The sequence below is a fragment of the Neopelma chrysocephalum genome, unplaced genomic scaffold (genome assembly GCF_003984885.1).
Source record: "Neopelma chrysocephalum unplaced genomic scaffold, ASM398488v2 Primary Assembly neopelma1_117, whole genome shotgun sequence".
Classification (NCBI taxonomy): domain Eukaryota; kingdom Metazoa; phylum Chordata; class Aves; order Passeriformes; family Pipridae; genus Neopelma; species Neopelma chrysocephalum.
This window is the reverse complement of record NW_020897779.1, coordinates 1012626-1038436: the sequence shown is the minus strand read 5'-3', so window position 1 is coordinate 1038436 and position 25811 is coordinate 1012626. Positions and strand designations below refer to the sequence as shown.

General features: G+C 54.5%; 4 protein-coding genes across 7 annotated transcripts in view; 1 reads left to right on the top strand and 3 right to left on the bottom strand.

Moving 5' to 3' along the window:
• PEX6 (peroxisomal biogenesis factor 6) overlaps positions 1–16390 on the top strand; it is a 17695-nt gene extending 1305 nt beyond the window's left edge. The window contains exons 3-19 of the mRNA XM_027696995.1: positions 3–120; positions 197–357; positions 1085–1168; positions 2233–2335; positions 2415–2551; positions 2636–2747; positions 6792–7000; positions 7583–7775; positions 8155–8231; positions 8338–8470; positions 10774–10979; positions 11073–11134; positions 11581–11689; positions 13021–13137; positions 13750–13827; positions 15292–15431; positions 15750–16390. Of these exons, the coding sequence (XP_027552796.1) occupies positions 3–120; positions 197–357; positions 1085–1168; positions 2233–2335; positions 2415–2551; positions 2636–2747; positions 6792–7000; positions 7583–7775; positions 8155–8231; positions 8338–8470; positions 10774–10979; positions 11073–11134; positions 11581–11689; positions 13021–13137; positions 13750–13827; positions 15292–15431; positions 15750–15886 (2176 nt within the window). The 3' untranslated portion in view covers positions 15887–16390. The remainder of the gene's footprint in view (positions 1–2; positions 121–196; positions 358–1084; positions 1169–2232; positions 2336–2414; positions 2552–2635; positions 2748–6791; positions 7001–7582; positions 7776–8154; positions 8232–8337; positions 8471–10773; positions 10980–11072; positions 11135–11580; positions 11690–13020; positions 13138–13749; positions 13828–15291; positions 15432–15749) is intronic.
• A 1278-nt stretch (positions 16391–17668) lies between these two features.
• Positions 17669–20009, bottom strand: GNMT (glycine N-methyltransferase). The gene is made up of 6 exons (XM_027697045.1): positions 19688–20009; positions 19400–19527; positions 18932–19045; positions 18315–18457; positions 18069–18190; positions 17669–17975 (listed from the first exon to the last, which is right to left on the bottom strand). Exons 1-6 carry the CDS (start codon positions 19891–19893, stop codon positions 17804–17806), a joined length of 885 nt encoding a protein of 294 aa, XP_027552846.1. The 5' UTR covers positions 19894–20009; the 3' UTR covers positions 17669–17803.
• Positions 20010–20310: 301 nt separating this feature from the next.
• Positions 20311–23924, bottom strand: CNPY3 (canopy FGF signaling regulator 3). Its single transcript, XM_027697044.1, has 6 exons — positions 23770–23924; positions 21971–22094; positions 21753–21849; positions 21205–21327; positions 20910–21027; positions 20311–20799 (listed from the first exon to the last, which is right to left on the bottom strand). Exons 1-6 carry the CDS (start codon positions 23921–23923, stop codon positions 20591–20593), a joined length of 825 nt encoding a protein of 274 aa, XP_027552845.1. The 5' UTR covers position 23924; the 3' UTR covers positions 20311–20590.
• Positions 22246–25624, bottom strand: PTCRA (pre T cell antigen receptor alpha). 4 transcript variants are annotated; one of them, XM_027697047.1, is made up of 5 exons: positions 25502–25624; positions 25035–25346; positions 24752–24793; positions 24313–24450; positions 22246–23305 (listed from the first exon to the last, which is right to left on the bottom strand). In XM_027697047.1, exons 1-4 carry the CDS (start codon positions 25551–25553, stop codon positions 24341–24343), a joined length of 516 nt encoding a protein of 171 aa, XP_027552848.1. In that variant the 5' UTR covers positions 25554–25624; the 3' UTR covers positions 22246–23305; positions 24313–24340. The 4 variants fall into 4 exon arrangements, with proteins under 4 accessions (XP_027552848.1, XP_027552850.1, XP_027552849.1 ...); XM_027697049.1 differs by having other exon boundaries at positions 24313–24426; XM_027697048.1 differs by lacking the exon at positions 22246–23305 and adding an exon at positions 23312–23550.
• Between the last annotated feature and the right edge of the window lie 187 nt (positions 25625–25811).

The following is a 25811-nucleotide window of genomic DNA, read 5'->3' as shown; positions in this document are numbered from 1 at the left end:
CCCTGGGAGTACCCGCGGGCCGCCCGCCGCTGCCCGGCCGACGGCGCCGCGCTGCTGGACCCCGCCCTGGCCTTCAACCTGGGCTGCGACCCCGCTGCTGCCGCCCACCTCCGCCTGCAGGTGAGCCGGGGCCGGGCACCCCGGGGAGCGGGCCGGCGGCAACGGGGGCTCACGCTTCTGCCCATCCCCTCTGCAGAGGTACGAAAGGACCGGCGCGGCGGATGGGAAGGGCAGCCGGTCTGTGCTTTCCGTGCCCCCTTTCGCCAAAGAGCTGCACCTAGAGATCATCTGCTCGCCGGCCTACTGCGCCCAGGGAGGCTACAGCCGCGTGCTCTACAGGCACTTCGAAACGCCCCGGTGAGCTCTGTGGGGCGGACACGTGTGTCTGCTCGTGGGGCATAGTCATGAGATACACCCTTGCTGTGTGTTTGTGGCACCCGGATCTGACACGCTGATGATGTGCATCATCAACATCCTCAGTGCAGGGGCTGTGTAGTTTTAGGATATCACCTTGAACTATCTTCTCGAGTGTGTTCCACTTGCATGCAACACCTCCTGTCCTGTCCTTAGGAAGTCATCTTCAAGTATCCTTCTCGTGATCTGCCATCCAGTGCCAAGGGCTTGCAAGTGCTGCTCACAAACCTCCATTCTGGGCCATGGTTGTAATCTCGGTTCTCAGCTTTGAATGAAGTTGAGTAGTCAGGAAACTGGATATGTTGCCATCTTCTCTCCTGACACCTACACACGAACATCATTTGTTTGGCTGCCAGGGCTATCTGTTGGAATTATACCCAGCTGTTCCATGGATAAGGAGGATGTTTTGTCTGGATGAGACACTCTAAGGATGTTCATCTTCTATACCATTCCCAGAAGGCTCCCCTTAGTAGTCTGGGTACGCCTGCTCTCATCCAGTGCATGCCCAATCTTTCAGTGGCTATTGATAACTTTATTTACAGGCAAGGAGTGAGTAGGTATGAATTGGTACATTCTTTTCTATAAAAACATGTGTGATACAGGGCAGGGAAGACACACAACCAGAAGGATTTACTCTCTTTCACCGGTGAAACTCTGGTTTTTTTTGTAGGCTGGCCCAGGAGGGAGACATCCTGTGTGTTCCAACATTTGGAAATACTGAATTTATAGAAGCAAATGCAGGCAAGTTCCTAAGGTAGGTGTCAACAAACTGTGGCTCTGCTACATGGTACCAGAAGAGCAAAGATACTTTTCCACTATTGACTCTCTTGAGACAGTTTATTCCATTCTGATCAGTCCCTGGAGTTTAGTGTTTATCTGTCTCTTAATTTACAGGGAAGAGGGAAGTGTTTTTGTTGGATTATGGAGGGCTGCAGCTAAGAGGGAAGCCTCTGTTAGCTCACTCGAATAGTCATGAAGGGAAGAAAGGAGAAAAAGAGGTAGAGAAACTGATGAGGATAAAGGGTGAAGAAGAAGGGGTGGCCTGAGGACAGTCAGTGCCACATAAAAGAAAGCTAAGTGGAAGCCGGGCAAACATCAAAATGTGAATATAAGCCCTTAGAGTTCATGTTAGAATAACTTTCTGTTTGCCACCAATTCTGCCTTTCCTGGTTTTGCTCATATGGCTTTGAAATGGTTCTGTGCTAAGTGGGAGAAGGTCACCTTTGTATCAGAGTAGAGGTGCTCGAAGTGACATTTGGCCGATGTTAATGTAAATGCTTCAGCTGTGTCCCTGAGGGAACCAGCACAGTTAACTGAGGCGTGCAGTGCAAGGAATTGCCTTGGACCATTCATGCAGGATGCACCAGAGTCATGTTGCAATACTACTCGGTTCCAGACCAGGGCAGGATGCTCATGCTTTTGGCTGTCATGGTATTTGGGTGAGTCCTAGACTGCGGCCTGCAGAGAAGACTTTCATAAGCTGTAAGATTTTATATGCTGCAGATGAATCTGTGGAGTGTGATGAAGAAAGTGATGGCAGAAGAGAGAATGTCTTGAGCTCTTAGGTAGATGAAATAAGGTTAGTACAGCTGTACTTGTGCACTGAAGCCACCAGCAGAAGCTGTATTTGTTGACAGTACTGTTGGTCTGTCTGGCCAGATCCCAGCAGGATCCATAAGGTATCCTTGTGGGTTCTGTGAGAAGGGCAGAGTATTTCTGCTTACCTGTTCTTTTCAGCTGTCTTTTTCTTGACAACCATACTCTTCTTGCCTTCAAGATCTTCACTCAGCAATTTAGACTGCTTGTTTTTTCCCTTAGGTGGCCAGAGCTTTATTTCAAAGTGAAGAAGATTTTAGGCATGGTGGAAGGCGAGCAGTCTGAGGGTTACCTGGTGGACACCCAGAACACTTCTCTTTATCTGGTAAGATGTCAGTCGAGAGCAGGGAGGGTGTACAGGAGATAATGATGTTCCACAGAGTGCTATTTTTCCTTTCTCACAGGTGGGTTCAACAAACAGCGCTGTCCCATCTGCCCCAGCCTATAGCAGCCATGAGTTTTGGAGCAGTTTGTCTCCTGCTGGACTTTCTGATGTTGTGAAGCAGCTCTGTGATGCTCTTCGTCCTCACCTAAACAGTCGGTGAGTTAGAATTCCTTCTAATGAGCCCTGGAAGAGGTGGGACTGTGTTTCCTGGTCGCTGGGAAAACTCCCTGTCTGTTACAGGGTAAGTGCTCTGAGCAGCAGCACCAGCGTTCTCCTCTCGGGGCCAAGCGGCAGCGGGAAACTGATGGCTGTCAGAGCTGCGTGTAGCTGCCTCAACCTCCACATCTTCAAGGTAATTCCTCCTGTGGCCAGTTGATGGGTGGATTTACAACATATAAAGAGTTATGGAAATGTTCTTTAAGTCAGACATACCAACACCCTTGCTGCAGCCATGACACGAGCCTACCCAGGAGCTGCTTTCATGCGTACACGCAGACAAAAGGAGTCTGAGTATGCTGAGCTTAGCTCCTCGAGCATAAGCACGAAGAGATGTTTCCTCTGGAGTGTACCCTGCAGTGCTCCAGAGTCAGTAATTTAGAGATTTTTTTTGTCCAGGGTCTGCATTTGTGCCTTTCTTCACTGACTGTTGCTATTGTTGCTGTCAGGCTGATGTATTTCACAAGTACTGCCATACGCAGTTGTGTTTCATTTGACAGGGCATTGAGTTGAAACTGTACCCTAGTGTGTGGCAGGAACTAAAATATACTGAGATTGGAGAATTGGAATTCAATTGGAGACGTGATCACAGCAGGAATTGCAGTGGCATTGAGTGTTTGTTTTAAATTGTCCCTGCATAGGTTGGGCAAAATGCATGTTGGAAAGTGAGACACAGATGATGCTGAGATCTTTTTTATCTGGGTGGGAAGGCTGAAAAAGAAAAGCAGCCATTGGTAAAAGCAGCCCTTGGTTTCATGTCAGCATGTGTGCCAGACCTGGTTCAAAATCTCTCAGCCTGCACACAAGCTGCCCTGTAACTGTTCACACTGACCACCCTCCCCCCACCCCTGCCAAGAGCAAAAAAGCCCCCATATTTTCCATAGCAGTGCTTGGCTTCTGAAAGGGGAGTGACATCAAAATGGGGTTTCTTTAGAAAGAAAGAGTCGGACAAGATAAGGAAATGTTGCGTCTGCTGTGGAGGTACGTGAGGGACACTGTGCCACAACATGAGGCCACTGCATAGATTGTATTGAGATGGCCATGAGAAAAATGAATGGAAGACAAAACAGATGAACAGCAGGGAAAGGGCAGTTGCTGAAAACAAGAAGCATTCTTCAAAGGGCACAAAGCTGTAGCAGGTTGGATTGAAGGATCAAATTAGCACACTCTGGGATGACTTCACTACTTGCGAAGAGTATATGTAGTTTTTGCGACAAGAAGTCCTGTTCTTTAAACCTTCAGAAAGTTGAATCTGTTACCAAACACATGGGGAAGGTAACTTGACCAACACAGTCTACCTAGGTTTTGAAAATGCTCTTTGGGAAATTGAGGAGTGGAGGGACCTGAGTGAAGGTCCTGACGTGGATAAAGTGCTGTTAAAGGTTGGGAGCAGGATGGGAGTATTTGGCGAGTCTTCACAATCAGAAGCAGAGCTCTGCAGGCATCTGCGCTGAGAGATCAGAAATGACCTGGGAAAGGGGGTGAACAGTGATGTGATGGTTTGTTGATAACTAAGTTATTAACAAGTTATTAAAGATAAGAGAAAAGGAAGATAGACTGTCCTTGTACTAGAGGAGAACTTTAATGAGACGAAGTGACTGAGCAGTGAAGTGGCAGGTAAAATTCCCTGTAGTTGGTTTTATATGGAAAATTATATATTTTAAGCTGACTGTCAATATCAAGAATTTGGGTTTATGTCAATGGCTTAATGAAAACTTGTGCTCTCCTCTCCATATATGTAAAAAATCAGATCACATTTTAGGAAACAAACTTGAGAGTAGCTGCTGTTGCTGTGCAGATCCATGTCTTGCCACAGCTTGAGTGTCATGCACAGTTCTGATGTCCCCATTCAGAAAAGCATAAAACTGAACTGGAAAAATTCAGAGAAAGACACTGTGGAAGATCAGGGGTCTACACCAGTTTCTGTGTGGTGAAAAGCTGAATAAGCCCTTCAACTTGAAAAATAAAGAATTTAGGGAGAGTTTGATAGAGGTTTTTACAAGATCTTTTTGAAAGAGGTTTTTTACAAGATCTTGAGCAGTCAGCAGAGAGTGGAAAGTGTTCACTTTTCTCTGTGCTAGCATGAGGCCTGGCGCTGTCAGATGAAGTTAATGGGTACAGGCAAGCTAAAGGAGATAGTTCTTTGTGTAGGTAAGAGTAATTGGAGGAGAAATCTACTGTTACAAAACCACATCTGGCTGGGAAAATCCCTTTTGGTAGGAACGGTAGGTGCCTGGAAGAGTACTTAGGGGAGAGGATTATATGTGATCTTACTCTTAAGCAGCCCCATGTGGTGATGCTTGGAGACAAAATAGTGGGCTAAATGGACTCTTGGTCTGAACTGGTACAGCCCTTCCCATGTTCTTACAGCTGTGGCTGTACTAGGTAAGCTCCATGGCCAAAATGAAGTCTAGCACGTGTCTCTGTCCAGCACTGGAAGTTCTGGGAACCAAGATGTGTTAAAAATGCTATTTTCCTTCTGCATGCCTCTTTTGTTCACTCTGACAGTCTGGGAATATCTCACAAATGCTTTAATTTCCTTGCATCTGTAGAGTTATGTTTGCAAAAGTAAGAGGATTGGAAGTCACATGGTGACTTTTCTAGGAGAGTTTCTGAAATGATGTGGAAGAGGAGGAAAGATGGAAAGAACAGAGCTGGAAGGCTCCTTTTTTGTGGAAGGAAATTGTAGGCTTGCTCCTTTTTTTGGTGGTTATTTTTAGAGTAAACTCATAGAAAACAAGCTAAGCACTTTGAAGTTTTGGGTTTTCTTCTTCTATTTAGAAGCTAGGTCCTGTTAAGTTGACATTACTCTTTTCCTGTTCTTTTCTATCCAAGTAAAGCTGTAACAGTTGGTCAGTGGAGGAGGTGGATACAACCTTGGCCCACTGCTGTGCAGCTCATCTGGACATGATCCTTATTGGTGCTGAGCTCTGACTTTTCTGCAGATGTGCCATAGCTCTTGGGATCCAGTACAAGATTGCAGAGATCTCACAGATCCGTGTGTAGGATGTGTTTGGGAGCACTCTGTCACTGCCCTGTCCTGTCAGATGGCCTCAGGTTCTAGTGGGATGTGTATGCAAGGCAACAACTCTGGTTTTGGCCTTGTGTGCTGCTTTTAAAGACTAACACACTTACTATTGAAGCTAGAGGTATTTGCTGTCCATTTTATTCTCCTATCCCAGCTTTTACATTCTCCCCTCCCTTTCTCACTGACTGCAATGCTTATGCTACCATTCTACCTGCTCTTCCCTTTCTCTGACTGTTTAGTCTGTTGTCCTACCAGGACACAGTAACTCTTCCCCACTCTTATCTCTACCACTTGTTGATCAACAGTTTTTTGTCCTTTCTCTCTGCCTTTCTGTACTTGCATAGAGATACTGCTGCCATATGGCCTGCCACGACCCTAACTCCTGGGTTTTTTCTATAGTATGTGGAGCACAGGAGTTCCTCTGCTCCATGTCCCTGTCCTTACCCTTTATGTCTGCTCTTGAGCATCCTTTGTGTCTGCTCCAAGCATCCTTTTTGGGGATGCGGCTCAGGGAATCCCAGAGATGGTTTGGCTCTCCCTGCACAACCTTGCAGCACCAGGAGGCAGCACTGCCTGTTTCCAGCAGTGTTCAGGTTGCTGTTCAAGGCTCACCAGTCACCTCTCCCCTTGCATGACTTCATCAAGTGTTTGCTTTGTAAACAGTGTCTGGGCTTCTAGCCACCTATAACTTCCCCCCAACACACACCCTCACCTTCTACCTTCCTCTTGCACTTTGAGCCTGTGCATCACGTGTTGAACAGTTTCCTGAGTCTCTTTCTCTACTCTTTGCACTGTTCCTCCAAGACACCTGTCTTCCACAGCTCTCCCATCCCTTCCAGCTTAGGTTGCTGAGCTGTGACACCCACCATATTGATTTCTCTGGTCCCTTTGCCTCACCTTTTTCAGATAAGACCCTCCTGTCCACCCCACCTTTTGCAGAGAAGCAAGAAACAGCCATTTATCCATGCCAGAGAGTCCTGAATGTGTCTATTTTCAATACGACCTGAAGGTCCCTCTGGGAAATATCCACTTAGATCTCCTTTGACCTGTGAATTGCCCATGGAAGGCTTTGTGGCAGTGAACATTGTCCTCGGTCCTCCAGCTGTCCATGTTGCAACTTCTGCAGGCTGTGTTGTGTGGTCTGTCTCACAGGTCGATTGCGTTAGTTTGTGCAGTGATACCAGTGCAGCCACAGAAGAGAAAGTACAGATGGCCTTCACCCAGGCCCAGCAGTACCATCCGTGTGTGCTCCTGCTGAAAGACATTGAAGTGCTTGGCAGAGACCGAGATGGGCTGAGAGAGGATGCCAGGGTCATTGCTACTCTGAGGCAGCTGCTCCTGGACAGAGACCCAGCACTGAGGTATGGACCCTGCATGTTTGCTGTGGGCATCTGAAGTAGTTGTTTGCTTCTGCCATTCCTAGAGCAGCAGTCACTGTTACCTCAAGGTAACTGATTGCTAACATGTCCTGTTTTGTTTTTAATCCAATGGAGTCTTTCCCAGACTTGTTTACTTCAGAAGTCCCTTGTTTTTCCAGCTTAATGGCAGAGGCAGTCAGGAAGCTTTGTTGTCTGAAGCTGGTTCCTGAGTTGTTCAGATGAGCAAACCATGCGTGTTTGCTGTGAGACATGCCAAGGGTATCAGGGACCCCAGAAGGGAGCTGGATTCCAGGAGAATCTTGAGGCTGATGTCAAGTAGCAGGGTGGCAGACATCAAGTGAAGAAATAAGATGTCACTTGAAGGGCCTTGACTTGGAGACAGAGCTCACAAAGCAGTTTGAGGGCAAGCTGGAGGAGAGTGGCTGCAAGACATTTCAGCCAGTGTGTGTGTATTTCTTGGAAAAAGGCCTAGGCATTGGACAGTGAGTTGGCATACGTGATGGAAATGTAACAGGGAAGCTTCCACAGAGCTGAGACCATACGCTGTCCCCCTTTTCTCAACAGCCATCCTGTCCTGGTGATTGGCACAACCTGCAAGCCCCAGGATGTTCCTACAGACTTGCAGAGTGCTTTCCTTCATGAGGTGAAAATTGAAGCCCCTTCAGAAGAGCAGAGGAGGTTGATGCTGAGCATGCTGACTGCTAGTCTGTCTCTGGGCAAAGAAGTGAGCCTATCCAAGCTGGCCCGCAGGACTGCCGTGAGTGAAACCACAGCAGCATGGGGAGATGGGCAGGCTGGGACTGCTGGGCCCATCTCCCACACCTGGTCTTGGAAAAAGGGGCTAATTCCCACAGTCCAGTCAACTTTTTCAGTGGTTAATCCTGGTCCTCAGACATCAGCTTTAAGTGCAGATTTCTAGAGCCTAAGGACTCCACACCATTTGCAGAGGTGCTGTCTGATGTTCAGCTCAGCTACAAGACAGAGCTAATAGAAGAAAAAAGAAGCTAGAGCCTTTTACCAGGGCACAGAGGTTCAAAGAACATCTCTGCAAAGAATTTTTCCCCATACACTTTTTATGGCCTAGATGGAACTGTGGTCAGTGGCTGAACTGATGCTCTTTGTTTCTGCATTCACAGGGCTTTGTGCTGGGAGATTTCTGTGCCTTGTTGTCCCACAGCAGCCGAGCTGCTTGTACCCGCATCCAAGCCTTGAGGTAGCACAGACAAGAGGGCAGGAGGTGGGGGAGGGCAGAGGCTGCAACCAGCCCGATAATGCCAGGAGTGGGGCAGAGCCTGAGTCCTTCCCTTTTCTTTCCTCAGTTTTCCAGGCGGACTGAGTGAAGAAGTGGAGAGAGATTTTTGCACTGCTGGGTTCCCAGTGCTTGAGGAGGATTTTAGTGTTGCGCTGGACCAGCTGCATGACACCCATTCACAGGCAGTGGGAGCCCCGAAGGTAGGAAGGGTTGGTTCTCCAGAAGCTGTTGGCTGTTGGCTCAAGGTGGCTGTGCACTGGCATGTTGCTTCCTGCTCTGTCCTTCCATGTATTCCCCCAGCTTTGAATGGGAAACAGTCCCCTCTGGGCTTTCCCCCACTAGTGCTTTTGGCTCTTGGCTTTGAATTTGGCAGGGAAGGCCTTGCCATACTAATTGCAGACCACTCAGTTGGCTGGTGCCATAGGGGTTCTAGCTGTGCAAGAGGCAAAGGCAGCTGCAGGCTGGCTGCCTCACTGAGGTCTCCCCAGCCACCTGGCCTCTGGGAACTGAGAGGCTGTGGCACAGGCTGGTGAGGGAGTTTTTCCACATGTGAGAAGCCTTAGACTTGATCCCTGGCCTTGGATGTTGCTTGGACTGGCATGGGCTTTTCTGACAGCCAAGCAGTTTGAAGAGTTTGGGAGTTCTTCAGGTAAAGCGACATGGAGAATCTGAGAAAACCAGCAGTCAGCTTCTCAGGAGGGGTGTGATCCACTTCTGGCAGCTTGGCACCCAGGGAAACAGCATTTGGGGTGACTGTTTTTGCTGGGTAATGTGGTATTAGGACCAAGCAAAGTGATCAGAACCTTTTCCACACCCATGAGTGCAAACAACTGAGCTCTGCACAGGACAGGAAACCTTGGCCTTGGAGCAGTTATTGTGACATCTTCCCCAACTGCCCACTTGCAGTCTGCCCTAACAAGAAAACACCTTGCTGATGTCATCATCCAGGAGCTACTCCAGCACTTAATTAATGCATAAATTTACTAGAAACTGAAGTGAGCTCTGATTTGAGGTGTTTGCCAAGTTCTCTGTAAGACAAATAACCATAATTCACACAGCAGTGAGCTGTGTGAATGGGAGCTAATTTTGTTTGTATTTTACATTCCTTTATTGATTTCTTAATAACTGGTTGCAGTTCAGAAAGCCCATTAGCAGACCTAGATACTCTCAACATACATTGCCTTCAGTTCCCTGCTTGCATTTCCTGGTTATTCACATATTTGTTTGCAGTTAAAGCTTGAGCCTTCTAGAGGACACTAATTCCAAACCTCCAGTTGCTAGCAGTGTCTGCAACATGTCCTAGACTTACAATGTGCTCCCTTTAAAACAACCTTGCTGCAGTTTTCCAGCTCCTGTGCTGATGTCTGTAGAGCTCTTTCTAGCGAGGCAATATAAGAAAGAATGCAGAGGACAGGGCAGCTCTTCCATTCGTTGGCACTGCAGAAGGAGTGCCTGTGACCTTTTGCTTTAAAAGGTTTCTTTTCTGGAAATCTTTGTTTTGTTTGACCTGATTTTCCTGGTGGATTTATTGGACAGCTAGAGAAATAGCATGAGATAACATAATCTCAAATAGCAAAGGAAGGAGTTCAAAATTGGCTGAGGGGAAAAGAATTTTGCCCTAGCCTATTTTTAAACTCCCCATTTGCGCTGGCACCTGTTCCCCACCCAGCCAGCAGCTGGCGGGAGGTGTTCTGGAGCTTTGCTTTCTCTGCATGTTCCCAGGAGAGCTGCTCTGCCTCTCAGGAGGATGTGTCATGCAGACTGTGGCATTCCAGCTATTTCTAAAGCCATGAGCAGAGCAGCAGTATCCTCCAGGATTGTTTTTCTCAGCACAAAATAACCAAAGTGGCATGGCTTACCCGTCTCAGGTTTGCTGTCTTTCTTCTATTTGCCATGACCCTTGCGTGTCTGCAGCTGACCCCATCCCTATCTATTTCTTGTCAGCATACATGGACTTTGCTCTTGCATCTCCCCTTTCCAAAGCAGCAAGTGTTCTGTACACTGTCCTACAGGATGTCTGTCTCTCACATCCTCATTTACATCACAGAAGTCCTGGCAGCCCAGATTCTGCTGCTCTGGAAGGTGTGAAGCCCTTGCACAGTCTCATTGCCTTGGTGGGCAGGGTGCCCTGAACACAAGTAGCTCATAATTGCTAGGGCCAGGTTTGGTTTGGTTTTTTTTTAATTTTTTGTTCTTTCTTAATTTTTGCCTTCCCTTATGCATCCCAAGGGCTGTCTGCTGCAGGACTGTGCCCCACAAAGCTGCAGGCAACCCTACTTTCCCTGGGGTATTTTTGCTGACAGATGATATGAGGTGCGATGGAGGATTGGAGATGAGGTGCACGCTGTGAGTGCAGCATGGCTGGGCACGTGTGCAGTTTGTTTTCCCTATTGCAAAGCTCGGAAGCGGGGAAATGTGGATACTGGATACTGGAGCAAGAGCTGCCCAGGCATGCTCGGGGCTCAGGAAGAGGTGCTGACAAGGATTCTCCCTCTCTTGGCAGATCCCCTCGGTGTCCTGGCAGGATGTTGGTGGGCTACAAGAGGTGAAGAAGGAGATACTGGACACTATCCAGTTGCCCCTGGAGCACCCAGAGCTGCTGTCACTGGGTCTGTGCCGCTCTGGTCTGCTGCTGTATGGGCCTCCAGGGACAGGGAAGACCTTGCTGGCAAAAGCTGTGGCAACAACATGCACCATGACATTCCTTAGGTGAAGAGCGAGGGGGGTCAAACAATGGGACTGACTTTTCCTGGCAGGGGATGGGCATCCTCTAACTGGTTCCCTCTTCTCTCTGCCCCACAGCGTGAAAGGGCCAGAGCTCATCAACATGTATGTCGGGCAAAGCGAAGAGAATGTGCGCAATGGTAAGGATATGCATTGTGCTTCTGCATATGGGAAGACTGGGCTTTTCTGTAGTGCTGAAGGGAAGGAGGTAGTGCTTAAACCCCTCTTCTCAACTCCCACCCACAGTTCTCAGCAAGGGCATGTACCCAATTATCTCCTACACCCAGTCCATTGCCTGCCTTGCTGCTGTTTGCCCTCCTGCTCTCTGCTCCTGTTGCTCTTGTCCCTGGTGTTCCCAACAGGACAGAAGTCCCTCAGAGACACAGCTGAGCCTTGGGGCCCATCCTGCTGGGTGCTGCCTGTCCCCACTCTACTGAGCCACTCAGGCTCAGAAGCAGTTGTTGGTGGTGATAGAGTGGGCATCAGGTTTCCATCCACAACTCTTCCCTGCTGGGAGAGCAGCAGGTCCTGTTGCTGTTGACTGCTCCTCCAGGTCTTTTTCACCTTTTGTGCTGTCTCCTTCCAGTGTTTGCCAGAGCCAGGGCAGCTGCTCCCTGCATTATCTTCTTTGATGAACTGGATTCCCTGGCCCCTAGTCGTGGGCGAAGTGGAGATTCAGGGGGTGTCATGGATAGGTAAGTGAGCATCATGTGTCCTCGGGAGAGCAGCATACCTGCCTCAGCTGCGGGGGATGCATAAGATTGCTCTGCAAGGCAGAGTCCATCCCACCTCTCTTTCTCTACTTTTTCCCCTCCCAGCTCCCTTAAGGGAGCATGGCCTGTTTCCTCTCTCTGAACATTAGTACTGCTGTTTGCATTGCTTTAGGTTCCAGTTGCCCAATCTTGTTGTGCAAACATTTGGTTAAGACAGTCTCCTCCACCTGCTTTTGTGGCTGCCAAGTGCTCCCTTTGGTCTCTCCACAGTCATCCTTCACACCCCTGCTGTGCTCTCCTCCTATTAACTCCTGTTTCCATGCGGTGGGAAACCTTTCAGCTGCTTCTGGTAGAAGCCACGTATATACAGCTTAGAGATACCCAGAAATAGGGTTATTTCCCCCAAGCCTCTTTTGGTGAGCTGGTAGTCCCCATCCAGTCTTTCTCTTTGTCCATGAGGGGTTCTGCAGAATTTTCTAGTGACATCATGTGCTCCTGGCATCCAGTTTCACACACACATACGACCAGCTCTGGAATGGACTGGGTATGGTGCACATTGATCCCAGAACCCGGTGGAGATATCCCTGTGCCAGGAGGCCTGTGCAGCACTGGAATACCGTGTTTGCCAGACCAGTTTAAGCCCCGTGGCTGCAGAACTAGATCTGCAACATGTGCTGTTCACTGACCTGAGGATTGGAAGTGTTCAAGGCCAGGTTGGATGGGGCCCTGAGCAACCTGGTATAGTGCAAGGTGTCCCTGCCCGTGGTGGGGGGATTGGAACTAGTTGATCTTTAGGGTCCCTTCCAACCCAAACCATTCAGTGCTTCAGTGACCGTTTGGCAGCGTGGCTGGCCTGCCAGCGTGTCCTTGGCATGGACTGCTGGGCAGCTGGACTTGCTGGGCAGTACCACATTGCAAGGACAGCTAGAACTGGCCAGCACATAAGAGTGGGAAACTTCAGCCACAACCATACAAGCCTGTCTGTGTTTGGTCTGTGTTGCCAATGTTAGATAGCAAGTATAAGCTTGTGTGGCCATACTGAAAGGGTTCAGAGCTGAGCACAGACCTGAAGGACTGTCTGGGTACCAGGGGTTTGGACTCACTACGCAACGAACCCACATGCATGCTGGATGTGCTGTCAGAGAATTCCGGATAGCTTTGTCAGGTCTCTTTAGGGAGGAGAAATAGAAGCTGAAGTCCAAGAAATGGACCTGCCAGTGGACTCGCTTCTTCCTCTTTGCCTTGGTGGCTGAGGGAGACAGTGGGTGACTTGCCAAGGCCTAGTTGTGAGCATCCTGTCTTGCTCCCTGCAGAGTTGTCTCACAGCTCCTGGCAGAGCTTGATGGCCTTCACTCCACCAGAGATGTGTTTGTCATTGGAGCCACGAACAGGCCTGACCTCCTGGACCCAGCTCTGCTCCGGCCAGGCAGGTATGTCACATCCTACCCAGCTCTCCAGGGTAGTTTCCCAGAGCTCTTCAGGCAGTGATGAGCTGGATGGACTGTGTCCCCACAATACTCCTTTCCCAGAGATTGTTCCTAAAGGTCCCTGGCCCTGGCTTATGTGGGAGATAGGAAGCCAAGAGGAGGCCAGTGCCTGTGGCTGTAGCAGCAGCACAAGATACCACAGCCTGTTCTCCCCACCACTCTGGTTTACTGCCCTAACAGCACAGCAGGGCAATAAGGGACCTGCTGTGGCACCAAACTGGTGAAGGAAGTGGTCCCTTTGGCCTGTTCTGCAGAATCGCCCCCCGGGTGGTCTTCAAGCCTGTGTCTTGCCCATCCTGGGGCAGAACTGTGTATCAGCTGTTGTTGGACGCTACGTGGTTTCCATCAGCCCATTTCTCCAGCCTGCCCCTGTCCTTCTGTAGAGCAGCCCTGCTCTCCAGCACATTGACTGCTTCTCCCCAGGCTTTGTATCATCCATGAACTTGGCAGCAAAAGGAGCTGTCTCAGGGCCACCCTTCAGTTCCTGGTGCACAGAGCTGAGCACAAGGCAGGTTTGCCTTGGCCTGTTCTTGACTGTCCTCTCTCGTCTGACAGGTTTGACAAGATGGTCTATGTGGGCATAAACGAAGATCGGGAGTCGCAGCTGCAGGTGCTGAGTGCCGTCACCAGAAAGTGAGTGACCCTGTGCTCTCCCAGCAGGCTTCCACAACCCTCCAATTGGTCACAGCCTTCCTGGGGTTGATACTTAGTGTTCTCCAGCTCGGCTTCATGTCAGAGCCCTGGGCAGCACTTGCGGTCACTGACTCACAGCCAGCAGGTAGGGGAAGAGAACAGAGCAACTTCCAGAAGCAGAATTAGGACTGGTTTTCCTGCAAGATGGGAGCAGCTCAGCCTGGCTGTCCAAGTGGAATGGTTAATAGAGTTTTCCAGCCACTGTGCCCATATGCTCTTCTTGAGCTCAGCCAAATCTGAACAGTGCCATGAGACTGCAGTGCAGCTGCATGGCAGGAAGCTCCCATTTGCATCCTGCAAGAATTCCCCTGCTGTTTGCAGATCCAAGGGTGAAGGCAGCTCCATTCATCACACTGCCTCTCTTCCTGTGATGTTCAGGAGTGTTCAGCATGTGCTCCATGTGTCTTTTCAATCTCTGATTGTGTGGGATCTTGTTGAGCAGCAGGGTTTGGCTGCTTCCCCAGCTGCTCTGAGCTCTTGAGAGCATCTCTTAAGGGAGAAGAGGCAAGCCCTGCATTCAAGTGCAGAGGTACCACCCACCACAGCTTGGTGAGTGGCTGTGACTCTGCCTCTGCAGGGACTCTGTCATGGATAGCTGTGATTGCTGCTGCCTGTGACAATAAGTTAGTAGGAGAGGCAAGAGTGTGGGCTGGTGGTGAGCAGCTTGTCATACCATGTGTCTTGGCAGCCATGCCTACTATCAGTGTGCTGGTCATGCTGAAGGAGGCTCGCTGTCTGCAGCGTGGCTCTGATGGGATGGTTTGGTGGTACAGTGGTTTGTACTGTCTGTAATTAAACATGTTCTTACACAGCCCTGGCTGTAGGCTGTTCCCAGGCATGCAGAGCATTTAATTTATCTAAGTGAGAAGTCAAGCACCAAGTGCATAAACAGATGGTGTTCTAGAGAGTTCATCCTGCACCATGGCTCCAAGACTGCTCCATGCATCCTTTGTGCTCCCTAACAGGTACCCGCAACCAGAGAGGCCCAGACAAATTTTGGGTGCCTCATCCTTGGAAGTGTTCAAGGCCAGGGTGGATGGGGCTGGGAGCAACCTCATTTAGTGGAAGGTGTCTCTGCCCATGACGGGGGGGTTGGAACCAGATGATCTTTAAGGCCCCTTCCAACCCAGACAGACCATGCTGTGCTGTGATGCTGTGATTCAAAGTTGCCTTTGGTTCTGCAGAGAAGATCTTGCTGCAGGGAAATTTCTGAGAGGTGACTATGTTGAAAAAAAACAATAAACTTTGATTTTTTTAATACTTTTTTTTAAGCATGCAGAGCACAGTCCAGAAGCAGCTAAACATGAGTACTCTGATTCTTCCTGCCCAGTCACATTGGCTGTCACAGCTTTCCTGGTCTGTTTTTTATGTGGCTTTTACACCTGCATTTTTCTCTCTTGGCAGGTTTAAACTGGATCCTTCTGTGAATCTCACCACCATCCTAGAAAAATGCCCAGCTCAGCTGACAGGAGCAGACATCTATGCGCTGTGCTCAGACGCCATGATGTGCGCTGTCAAACACAAGGTGGAATGGATTGAGGAAGGTAAGAGCCCTGCCCTTACTTGTTCCACGTGTTGGAGCAGCCCAGCACGTGGGCAGAGAGGAGAGTTACCACTGCTGGTAACTGGGCTGTGTAAGAAGGCCTTTGTCAGCTTTGGAACCACAATGCTGGGCTCTGGGTTACTGGCTGGCAGGCAGTTTCTACAGATGTGGTCATCTTCACCTCCAGTGGTTGGCCTCAGGGGAAAGGAGTGAGACAGGTTTTCCTTGCAGTCTCTGGTGGCTGGAGAGTGGGGCTGTTGGATCTTGCCAGCCGCCCCTGCATTTGTCTCAGCCCTTTCCTGTTCTTTCTCTCATGCAGGGCTGGATACTGAGAGCTCTGCTCTGATCCTGACCATGGAAGACTTTCTGCAGGCTGCTGCAAGGTTGCAGCCATCAGTCTCTGAGCAGGAGCTGCTCAGGTACAGACTCATCCAGCAGAAGTTTGCAGCCTGCTAATGCTCAGCAAAGCTGAGACTGGAGGAGTGATGAGAACAAGCCCAAAAAGGCACCCACGTGCTCTTCTCTGATGCCTCCTGGGCCCCCTTCTTTCAAGCTTGGGTGGAAGTAGTGGCTGTGCAGTTTCCTGAGCCAAAGCCTGATGGAAATGCTGCTCTGCTCAGCCAGGAGAGTGGTGGGTTCTGTAAGGGTCCCTCACATCTGGTGCAGCACACGGTGGCTGCTGGGAGCATGGATGACTTCCTCCTGGGGAGGAAGCTGAATCCCACAGCTGTGGGCAGTTGTAGGAGTGTCTCCATGGGTGACAGGGCATTGGTAGAGGAGCAAGACTGAAACTGCATCCAGTTTGTCAGCAAAGCGCAGGGCTGGAGGCAGCTGCTTGTTGGGGTGTCAGCCCCTCCCCAGTGAGGGGTGCTGGCTGGAGGGCAGCAGCACACTGCTGCTCCAGCTGGCCTGGACTTAATGTAGTCTCTGAATAAAATACAGGGTTTTAGCACCTAGGTATTCACTGCCTGACCTCAAGTTGTTGTTTGCTGATGGTGGCTGTAGGCTTGGAAAGGTCCCTGCAAGCCCCTGGGTGGGCTGGGTGTTGCAGAGAAATCCCTGTCCTGCAGGTAGAGTGGGGAGCACATCTGTGAGCTGGGCTGGGACCACTCTCGTTCCACTAGAATGGCTGGAGCTCCTGGTAGATGAGGAGAGCCTGAAGGAATGGGGCTTGCTTTGCTGGGAGCTGAGCTCCGTCTGCAGAGGTGCTGGCTGACAGGACATGAGGCAAGGGGGGGCAAGCGGCAGCAAGGAAATTCCCAGTGGATAAAAGGAAAAACTTGTCACAGAGCGAGGGAGGGCTTCAACCTTGGAAATACTCAAACCTTGGCTGGAGCAGGCTGGAGCTGCCCTGTCTGCACTAACTTGTGCTGAGCACCAGTTGGCCCAGACTCCCCTGCAAGTCCTGTCTCACCTCCCTCTGCAGCCTCACAGCAGCTGCTGGCAGCAGTGTGTATGCCCGGCTTCCCAGCCTTTACCAAGGGTGCCAAACAAATGGGACTTGAGCTGCGTGTGGCCACCAGCTGGCCAGCAGCTGCCACCGCCAGGTCCCTGCAGCTGCTGGTGCAGCCCCGGGGCAGCCTCACGCCCAGCCAGGGGCCCATGTGTGCCCCAGCCCAAGGGGTTGCTGCTGTCGGCACTGAGCCTGCTGGCAGCTGGATCCCTGGTGTGGCTGTGAAGGCCTGCTCCCCACTGAGCTCCTCCACAAAGGACTGGCTCCCTAGCAGCTTCTGGCATTCCACGTGTGAAGCTGCAGCTGGTGCCTGCCTGGAGCCCTGTTGCTCCAGCTCTGGCAGCTTAGCGTGTTTGGGCAGAGCTGTCCCTGACCGCACTGCACTGTGCTACTGGATCTGAGCACCACATCTTCCCCAGGGTGAAAAGGAGGGAGCTGCAGCCACAGCAAAAGCACTGGTGGAGGCTCCAATGTGGGAGCCCTGGTGGGGGGGGTGGTTACCCCCAGGATGGGGCTGAGGGGTGTCAAGCAAAGGAGAAAACAGGTTGCAGCACACTCCTGTGAGCAGTGCTGCAGTGGGCTCAGCAGAGATGTGTAACCACCTGGGAGCCAGCTCACCCTTGTCTCTACTTCAAGGGGACCCCCAACCCCACACAAGCATGGATGGCACCTGCAGCTGGGGGCTTGGAGGTGAAACTACCTGCACCCACCCCATGCTTCCCCCAGGCTGTGGCTGTCCCCCTTGCCCCATACCCTGCCCATACAGGGACACACGGACCATGATCTCCAGTAGCTCTCACAAGTGTTCTTAATTAAGGAGCGGCATCTCCCAGGCAGCTCTCAGCAATGTCCCCACCCCCTGCTCGTCCCCAGAGCTGCTCGCAGCTCTCAACCACCACAGTCCCATCTCCATGGCCCCCTCAGCCTGTCTTCTTCACGACGTGGATGAAGTAGCAGGGCACATGGGCCTGTCCCGGCGTGTAGGGCTGGAAATCGCCCAGGACACTGTGCTGGCACTTCCCTTGGAAGGCACCTTTTAGCAGAGCTGTGAAGGCCTCCAGCCGGTGTGGGTAGTATGAGAGCCGAAACTTGCTGCAAGGAGGCAATGCTGGTGAGGCCTGGGGACAGTGGGGCACAGTGCCAGCCACCCCCCATGCCGGGAGCCACCTCTGCAGCCCCTCTCACCTCAGCTCCGGGTCTGCCCCCGCCTCAGTGGGGGGGACCTGCACCGTGTAGTCCAGGGTCACCATGTGTGCCTTGTTGTTTACCAGCAGCACTGAGGTGGTGATGTCCTTGGTCAAGTCACTCTGTGAGACCACAGGAGGACTCAGTGGCCCCCAGCCTGGACACAGCCCTGCTGCCTGCCCCACCTGGGGCCACAGGGCTGGGGCAGAGGGAATTGGGATGGGGCAGGGTCTGCCAGCCACCCACCTTGTAGTAGATGTTCTTGCCAGGCGGTGCACAGCCCGTGGCCAGGATGTGATCATAGTTGCGGTGGTCAATGACCAGAACACCTCCAGGCCGCACCATGCTGGCAATGTTCCTCAGGGCCAGCTTGTGGTCACTCTGGTCCCCTGGGGAGGAAATGGTGGTGTCTCCAGGCACTGGCATGGCACAGCCCATAAGGCCCCATCTTACCCATGTAGACACACACATATACCCCTTCCCCTACCATCTCCCCCCCAGTCTCAAGTTGGAGAACCCACAGCCCCACCCATGGCATCAGCTCAGGCACATTCTCAGCCTCACATGGGGAACCCACCACCCCACCTGTGGCACAAGTCTGGGTGTGCCAGCTCCTGCCTTGCCAGAGGTGTGACATAAATGCACACACCTCCTCTACCGCCACTATGGAACCCAATGGGCCCACTCATGTCACAAACTGGGGCATGTTCTCAGCCTCCCTGGAGATGCACCATGACACAGCAGCTCCACTGTGTGTTATCCCCTGTCCCGCTAATGGCAGGAGTTAGGGCACATTCTCAGCCTGCAGGAGACGCGCACACATACACAGGTACTCCCCCTCCCCTCCCCTGCCTCCAACTCACCTTTGAAGTCAGGCAGGTGTGCAAAGGAGTTGCCGAGGCAGATGACTGCATCAAATCCATCCCCTGGCTTCTCCAGGTCCTTCTCCAGTGTGAGCCAGTTGGCCTCCTCAATGACTGCAGCACAGGGAAATGGATGAGGGCAGGGACACACAACAGCCTCCCCTGCCTGCAAGACCCCATCCCAGCACCACCTAGCCCTTCCCTGGCCCCTGCAGGTGCTGGATCTAGTCTGTGGCCAGCAGCCAGTCAGGCAAGAACCATGGCTTGGGTTTGCCGAGCAGCTGGCACCAGCAGGTCCCTGCCTGCCCCTGCAGCAAGGCCACCCGGCCAGCAGCAACCCCAGACGAGGGGCCTGAGCACTGCAAGGGGCCAGAGACAGTACACGAGAGGGGCACAGGGCAGAGTCCCCTGCGCCGGGGTGGGGTGTCAATGTCCCCACGCCTCTTCCGGTCCCCACAGTCCCCGCACCCCATCGATCGAAGGGCTCCTCTTTGCGCCGCTCCCAGCGCTCCTTCAGCGCGTACTTGAGCATCTTGTCGCTGGCGTCGACGCTGGTCACCTGGAAGCCCTCCTCGAGCAGCATGATGGAGTCCACCCTGGGGACACGGCTGTCAGCAGGACCGAACTGAGGGGGCCGGGAGGGCTTCAAGGGAAGGGGGCACTGGGGATGGCCGAGGGCAGGGAGGCCCCGGGTAACCCCGGGCAGCGGGAAGGGACACCTGGCAGGGCAGGCGGGTGCGGGGCGCAGTGCCTCACCCGGTGCCGCAGGCCACGTCGAGGACGGAGCGGCAGCGGTGCTGGCGGAGCAGCGCCAGGAGCCAGCTGCGGTACTCGGCCGTGCGGCTCCGCGTGTCCCCGATGTACAGCTGCCACACGCGGGCCGCCTGCCCGTCCGCGTACTGGTCCGGCAGCCCCTCCGCCGCCACCCCCAGCGACCGCGTCCGGTACACGCTGTCCACCATCGCGCCGACACCGACACCGACCTGGCCCCGGACACCGACGCGGCCCTCGCGGCCCCGCTGCGCCGCGAGACCCCGCCCCCGCCCGCCCGCCAATCGCCGCCGTGTCCGCCCCCGCCCGCCCGCCAATCGCCGCCGTGTCCGCCCCCGTCAGCCCGCCAATCGCCGCTCCGACCGCGCCCCTCCCGAAACCACGCCCTCCCGCCGCAGCCCCGCCAATCCGCGCCGCGCCCGCCAATCCCCGCCCCCGGCCCTGCCAATCACCGGTCGCCTGGCGCCCCCCGCGGCCCCGACCTTCGGCCAGGCAGGGTCAGGGCCCGCCCGCCCCGCGGGGCCCCCCGCGGACACCGCTGCTCCCGCCCGCAGCAGCATCTGCGCCCGTCCCGGCACCGCGGGCGAAGCAGGGCCCGCAGCGGCGGCTCTGGGGAAAACGTCTTTATTTACAGTCCCGGCTCGGTGCGAAGAGCCGGCGCCGGGGCAGCACTCGCGGCCTCCCGGAGCTTAAGCCCCCGGCAGGGAGGAACAACAGGGCTGGGTCCGCGGCTCCGTGACACCTAATCGCAGGATGGCACCCAGGCTGACAAGGCAGGACCGGGCGCTCTGGTCTCCCCCGGGTTGCAAGTCCCTTTTCCTTTGGTACCCAGAGGCACAGCGGGTTGAAACCCCAGAGCGGGCAGCCACGGGGGCTGGGGCTGCGTGTCTACAGCTCATCAGCTGGGCTGTGGGTGAGCGGAGCCTTCTCCTGGACCCCCTCCTCCAGGGCCTCCCCTCTGTCCAGGAGGCTGGCAGCTCCCACGCTCTCATCCTTCTGGTCCTTTTTCTTCTTCTTCCCGCTCTTTTTTTTGCTCTGCTTCTCCTCCACACTTGCCAAGTCGCCCTTCTTGCCAGTCCACTTCTCTGCCAGGCAGCCTGGGGAAGAGAGGGGCAGAGTGGGCTCTGGGGAGAGGCAAGGTTCCCTGTGCCCTGGGCAAGGCTCCCCTGCCCTTCCTGCACAGCCCCTGGCAGCAGCCAGGACTTACTTGTGTCCTTTCCTTTTAGCACATGGTTGGCGCAGAGAAACTGGGAGAGATCCTCCATCTGGTGATGCCTGTACCAGTCCTCGATCACATCTTCATACTCCTCCACCAGCACGTCGCACTAGGCAGAGAGGAGAGCCCAGCTTCAGACACGTGCTGGTGCGGCAGGACCAGGGCCAGGACAGCAGGTCCTGCCAACACCATGCTTCCAGCAGCGCACCCTTAGACTCTCTCCCCTTCTACTCTGGCCCACCAGGTCACAGAATCCACTGAGGGCCAATCCCACTGGTCTGGGTACCTGCTTTTTGAGGTCAGCCACCTCAGCGGAGGTCTCGTTCCACAGCTCGTAGGGGATGTCCATCACCACCTTGACGCCCTTGTGCACCAGGTTGTGCAGGGTCTCGAACGTCTCCGACATGCCCTGAAGGAGCAGCGCTGCCTGGTCAGGTGGTGCTCCTCCTGCCAGGCTCCCGCTCTCCCCTCCCAGTATCAGCCACACAACTCTGCCCGGCAATGCAGGAACGTGCAAGCCAGACAAAGTCAGGCCCCTGGGGCATCAGCATTACCAGGAGGGAGTTCAAGTGGCAACAAGTCCCTATCTGCAAACGTGGTTCCAAAACCAACAGGAAGACAGCCTCTGATTCCCTCCATGCAGACGAGGGCAGAGGCCTGCCCACCGCCACCAAGGACGGCACCCCATGCCTGACTTGGGGGGCAGCATGGCCTCTGATGCTGGGCACTGGCAGGGGATCCAGAGGATGGGAAGAATGAACGTGGTTTGTCACCCTGGCAGTGCAGGATGGGCAAGGGACATTTGGGAGCAGGGAACTGGAGGACAGCCCTCACCTTCGCGAATCTGTTACTGCCACTCCTCTCCTTGTGCAGGTTGTAATCCAACAGCCGCTTGCAGATGTTCTCTGTCACCTCAATTAATCGTATGTCCCTGCATGAAGATGAGGGCTCAGGCTTAGCATGGCCCCCCAGGAACAGCCTCGCAAAGCCCCCAGCTCTGCAGACCACAGGCAGTGACAGCAGCAGGAGACCCCCATCCCACTCCCACTTACGACTGGGTGTACTTGACGGCAGAGCCCTTCCCGTCCAGGAAGCCGTACTTGGTGTCAATCACCTCCTTGGTCTTGCCAGTCTCCTCAAAAGCAGATTTCAGCTCCACAGCCACGTACTTGCACACTGCAGGGAGGAGAGCACAGGCAAGTTAGGGAGTGTCACTGTTCTGATGGGCAGTGGGACAGAGCAGCTGGGACAGCAGCAGGAACTAGCACCAGGAGCCAAGCACACCAAATCTGCTGTGAGCACAAAACACACCTTGGCTGCTCAAAGAAATAACCAGAAATGGCTCAACTGCTTCCACTGGAGAACTCCTGAAGCAGGAACACCCAAAACAATGCTTCAGTGTAAGCCAGCCTCTATGGCACAGCTGGGAAGTCAGACAGGGCTAGTTCTGCCTGCAGGTTTCCCCCCGAAGCTTCTACCTCCACGACACAAGCTGCTCTCTTCCTCTTGGAAGAAGACAGGATCTTTTTGCAACGCATGTCCCAGAATGGGTCGTAGTTTCTCCTCGTGACCACAGAACATCCCACCTGGTAATGGTTCCCTCAGTGCTCTGGGGACACAGGGACTGTGCTGGGGACCAAGCGGCTGGCTTGGCAGGACAAGGTGCTGGCTATGGACTGTGCCACTGCCAGAGAGGCCATGAGCTCCGGCAACACTGCAGCAGAGATCACAGCACCAACAGCTTTAGAACACAGTGCATGGTTTCTTTTATAAAACTAAAAAAAAGCTTTATTTCTTCTGTAAAAAGAGTTCAACAGAGCTATAGAAAAAGAGAGCAGGAGAAATATCTCAGGTATTTACAACTGGAAATGTGGAGGGGTGGAAATCAGGCACTGTGTCGGAGGGGTGGAAGCCAGGCATGGTGTGGCCTTTGCTTGCCCAAAACTAGGGTTGCAGGAAGCTGGAGAAAGTTTTGTCCTCTGCTGTTTGTCAGGAGCCATCTCTTCTTCAAGCCCCACTTTAGAAGAAGGGCCAAGCCCCAGCAAGAGTCGTCTGGCGGCAGCAATGAGACATTGTCCCAGGCAATGATGTGAGCGGAGGGTCGTGCCACAGGCAGGAGTGCAAGGTGGCTTCTCCAGAACTCCCATGCATGTGGTGAGAAGCCCTGTGTGCACCTCCTGCACGATCTTTTCTCTGCTGGCACCAGGGGCTGGAGGTGTCTGCAGCCATTTCTCAGGTGGGATGAGTGTTCCTTCCTGCAGCCCCTCTGGACTCAGGCCTTGAGGATGTCCCTTTCCACACCACACATGCCAGGCGTGCTCACTGCTGGACCCAGTTATCCAGGTGCTGCCTGCAGCTATTGCTGCACGCTGACACGGGTTCCAAGCCTGGGCAGGAAGAGGAGCAGAGTGTGGTCAGTGCTCGCTCTGATGCTTCTCTGAGGATGCAGGTGTCACAGCGGAGCTCGGACATCAGTGTCTCCAGAGCTACTTCCTCAGAAAGGAAAACTTTGTAAAGAGCTCCATATTTCTTTATTTTCTCTTTGCCGTCCAGCTCCACATGTCCCTACACAGCAAAGACAGAGGAAGCCGCAGCAAACAGCAAATGTCCGTCATGATCTGCCCCGGATTGCCTGTGAACCAAGGAACTGCTCAGGAAGGAAGCGTCGCGGAGACGAACTGTAAGCAGCACAAACGAGCAGCCCCAGCTACGAACCGGGGACACCGGTGCCCGCGCGCAGGAGGCGGGCAGAGGGGCAGCCCGCAGTGGCGCAGCCCCGCACCAGAAACCCCCGGCTCGAACAGACAGCCGGCGACGGCCGATCCCCCCGGCTCCCTGCGGCCCCGCTTACCCTCGCACTTGCTGGGCAGCCGCACCCAGTCCGAGTCGTCGCCCCTCGCCAGCGCCGCCGCCATCAGCATCACCAACAGCGCTGCCCCCGCCACCGCCGCCGCCATGGCTCCGCTTCCGGGGCGCGCTCCCGCCGCGCCCCACCCGGTAACCATGGCGACCGAGCCGCGCCGGCCAATCCCGGCGGCGCGCGTGGCCCTCACGACCAATCCCCGCCCGCCTATCCCAGCCGCGCGCGGCCCCGCCGGGCGGTCCCGCCGAGCGCCCACGTGGCCCCGGTGCGAATGGCCGCCCCCGGCGTCCCTCCCTGCCCTGGAATTCTGGGAACCTTCCCCCCGAGGTACCTTGGGCTCCTTTCCCATTCTCCAGGTAACTCCGGGGCCATGCCACCCACAGAAACATGGCAGCCCCTCTCTCTTGTCCCCGCAACACAAGATTCCCACCCTGCACCCCCCCAAATGACACTGTGTCTCTCCCTCCCTCTCCAGTCTCTAGAGTATTTTGGGTGCCTTTCACACCCCTAGGCTGAAATAGGGGGACTTACCCCTCAGGGGTGGGCATCTGCCAAGCCCTCAGCTCTGGGCGAGGAGGATGGAGGTGAAGAGGGCATCTGAGAGCATGACCTTCAGCAGCACCACCCGAACAGCCATGAGCAGAGCTGACAAGGCGTGGTCCGAGAACACTGCAATGGAAAGGCGGCGAAACCCCACTGCCCCCACATCCTCTCCAGGCGTGCCACAGGGCCAGGTTCAGGGGGATTTGGAAGCCTTACATGTCTCAGAGTCACCTCATGTCACCCTCATGCTGTCCCTGAGGCAGGCTGGCTCTGACCCACCATACCCATTCTTCCCAGTAAGTGCCTTCACACTCTGAGAAAACCCATCCCAACCACCACACAGCCGCAGTCAAGCCCCTGGCAGGAACCCAGCAGAATTTTCTCCCTGGTAACTGACATTTCCACGACAGTAGGGCCAGAGACTCACCGGCTGTGCTACCAGGACACAGCTCTGCCACCTCCTCGTTGCCTGTGGGATGAAAGAGCAGCTGGGGAGGCGCTGGCAGCCCAGCACCAGGTGTGCGGCAGGGCTGGCCACAAACCCCTTCCTGTGCCTGCCAACTGAGGCATCAACGTTGGCCCACGGCCTCACACCTGCTCCCTGCTCCCAGAGACCCTGCCACCCCCTCCTCAGGGGCCACCGGGGCATCCAACAGGTTGGATGGGCAGCCGTGGGCAAGGCAGGCAGAAGGGGTGCAGCAGGGTCATACCCGTGATGCGGATGGGGTTGGAGCTGTGGGACGGGGAGGTCCTGTTGGCCCCGACATGGCAGGCGACTTCTCCCTCGGCCAGGAGGTCGTTTGAAAGGAGGGAGACAGAGCAGACGGTGCCACCATCCTCCTGAGAGGCCCCGTAGGCAAAGGACGGCAGGACGCTGCCATTCCCGCTGGAGATCCAGACAGCATGGCCGGAGCTGGGGGCCAGGTCGCTCACCACACAGACCACCAGCCGCCGACGCTGCCCGGCCACCACCATGCTCAGTGGTGGGGCCAGGGTGGGCAGCGGCATGGCTGCCCTGCCAACTGGGGGAGACAGGGGTTTAGGGGCACTGCATCCCTCACACATCCCACCCAGCACGGCTGCCAGCCCGGCGGTGCTCTTTCTTCACACACAGGCTGGTTGGCATCAGGCCCGTCCGCCCCCGGGGCTGTCCTGGGGCTACTTGGAGGGTACTCACGGGGCAGCAGCGGGAGCAGAGCGGCAGCCAGCAGCACCCGGGGCACCTCCATGGCGGCTCCGGCACATGGGGCTGCCGAGGGCTCAGCCCCAACCGCGGCACCAGCTGCGCCGCCCCTCGCCGGGGCTGCGGGGCCGGGGCTGGCTCCCCCCGCCGCAGTAGTACCGTCCCCGCCCCCCGCCGGTGGTACGGCCCGCCCCGCCCCACCGCTGCCGCCGCTCCTTCCCGATCCCGCCATGGAGCGGGTCCCGGCCCCGGCGCCGCCGCCCGCCGCCTCCTTGGCCGAGGTGCTGCGGATGGTGCGGAGCGG

Coding starts and splice junctions, on each gene's coding strand:
- GNMT (XM_027697045.1), bottom strand. CDS start 19,893: ATGGTGGACAGCGTGTACCGGACGCGGTCGCTGGGGGTGGCGGCGGAG. Junction 19,528..19,687: donor GACGTGGCCTGCGGCACCGG/GTGAGGCACTGC, acceptor CCGTGTCCCCAG/GGTGGACTCCATCATGCTGC. Junction 18,191..18,314: donor GCAAGAACATCTACTACAAG/GTGGGTGGCTGG, acceptor GTGGTCTCACAG/AGTGACTTGACCAAGGACAT.
- CNPY3 (XM_027697044.1), bottom strand. CDS start 23,923: ATGGTTACCGGGTGGGGCGCGGCGGGAGCGCGCCCCGGAAGCGGAGCC. Junction 22,095..23,769: donor GCTGCCCAGCAAGTGCGAGG/GTAAGCGGGGCC, acceptor TCCTCCCTGCAG/TGTGCAAGTACGTGGCTGTG. Junction 21,028..21,204: donor TGGCTGACCTCAAAAAGCAG/GTACCCAGACCA, acceptor CTCTCTGCCTAG/TGCGACGTGCTGGTGGAGGA.
- PTCRA (XM_027697046.1), bottom strand. CDS start 25,553: ATGGAGGTGCCCCGGGTGCTGCTGGCTGCCGCTCTGCTCCCGCTGCTG. Junction 25,347..25,501: donor TCTGCTCCCGCTGCTGCCCC/GTGAGTACCCTC, acceptor TGTCTCCCCCAG/TTGGCAGGGCAGCCATGCCG. Junction 24,794..25,034: donor CAACCCCATCCGCATCACGG/GTATGACCCTGC, acceptor TTCATCCCACAG/GCAACGAGGAGGTGGCAGAG.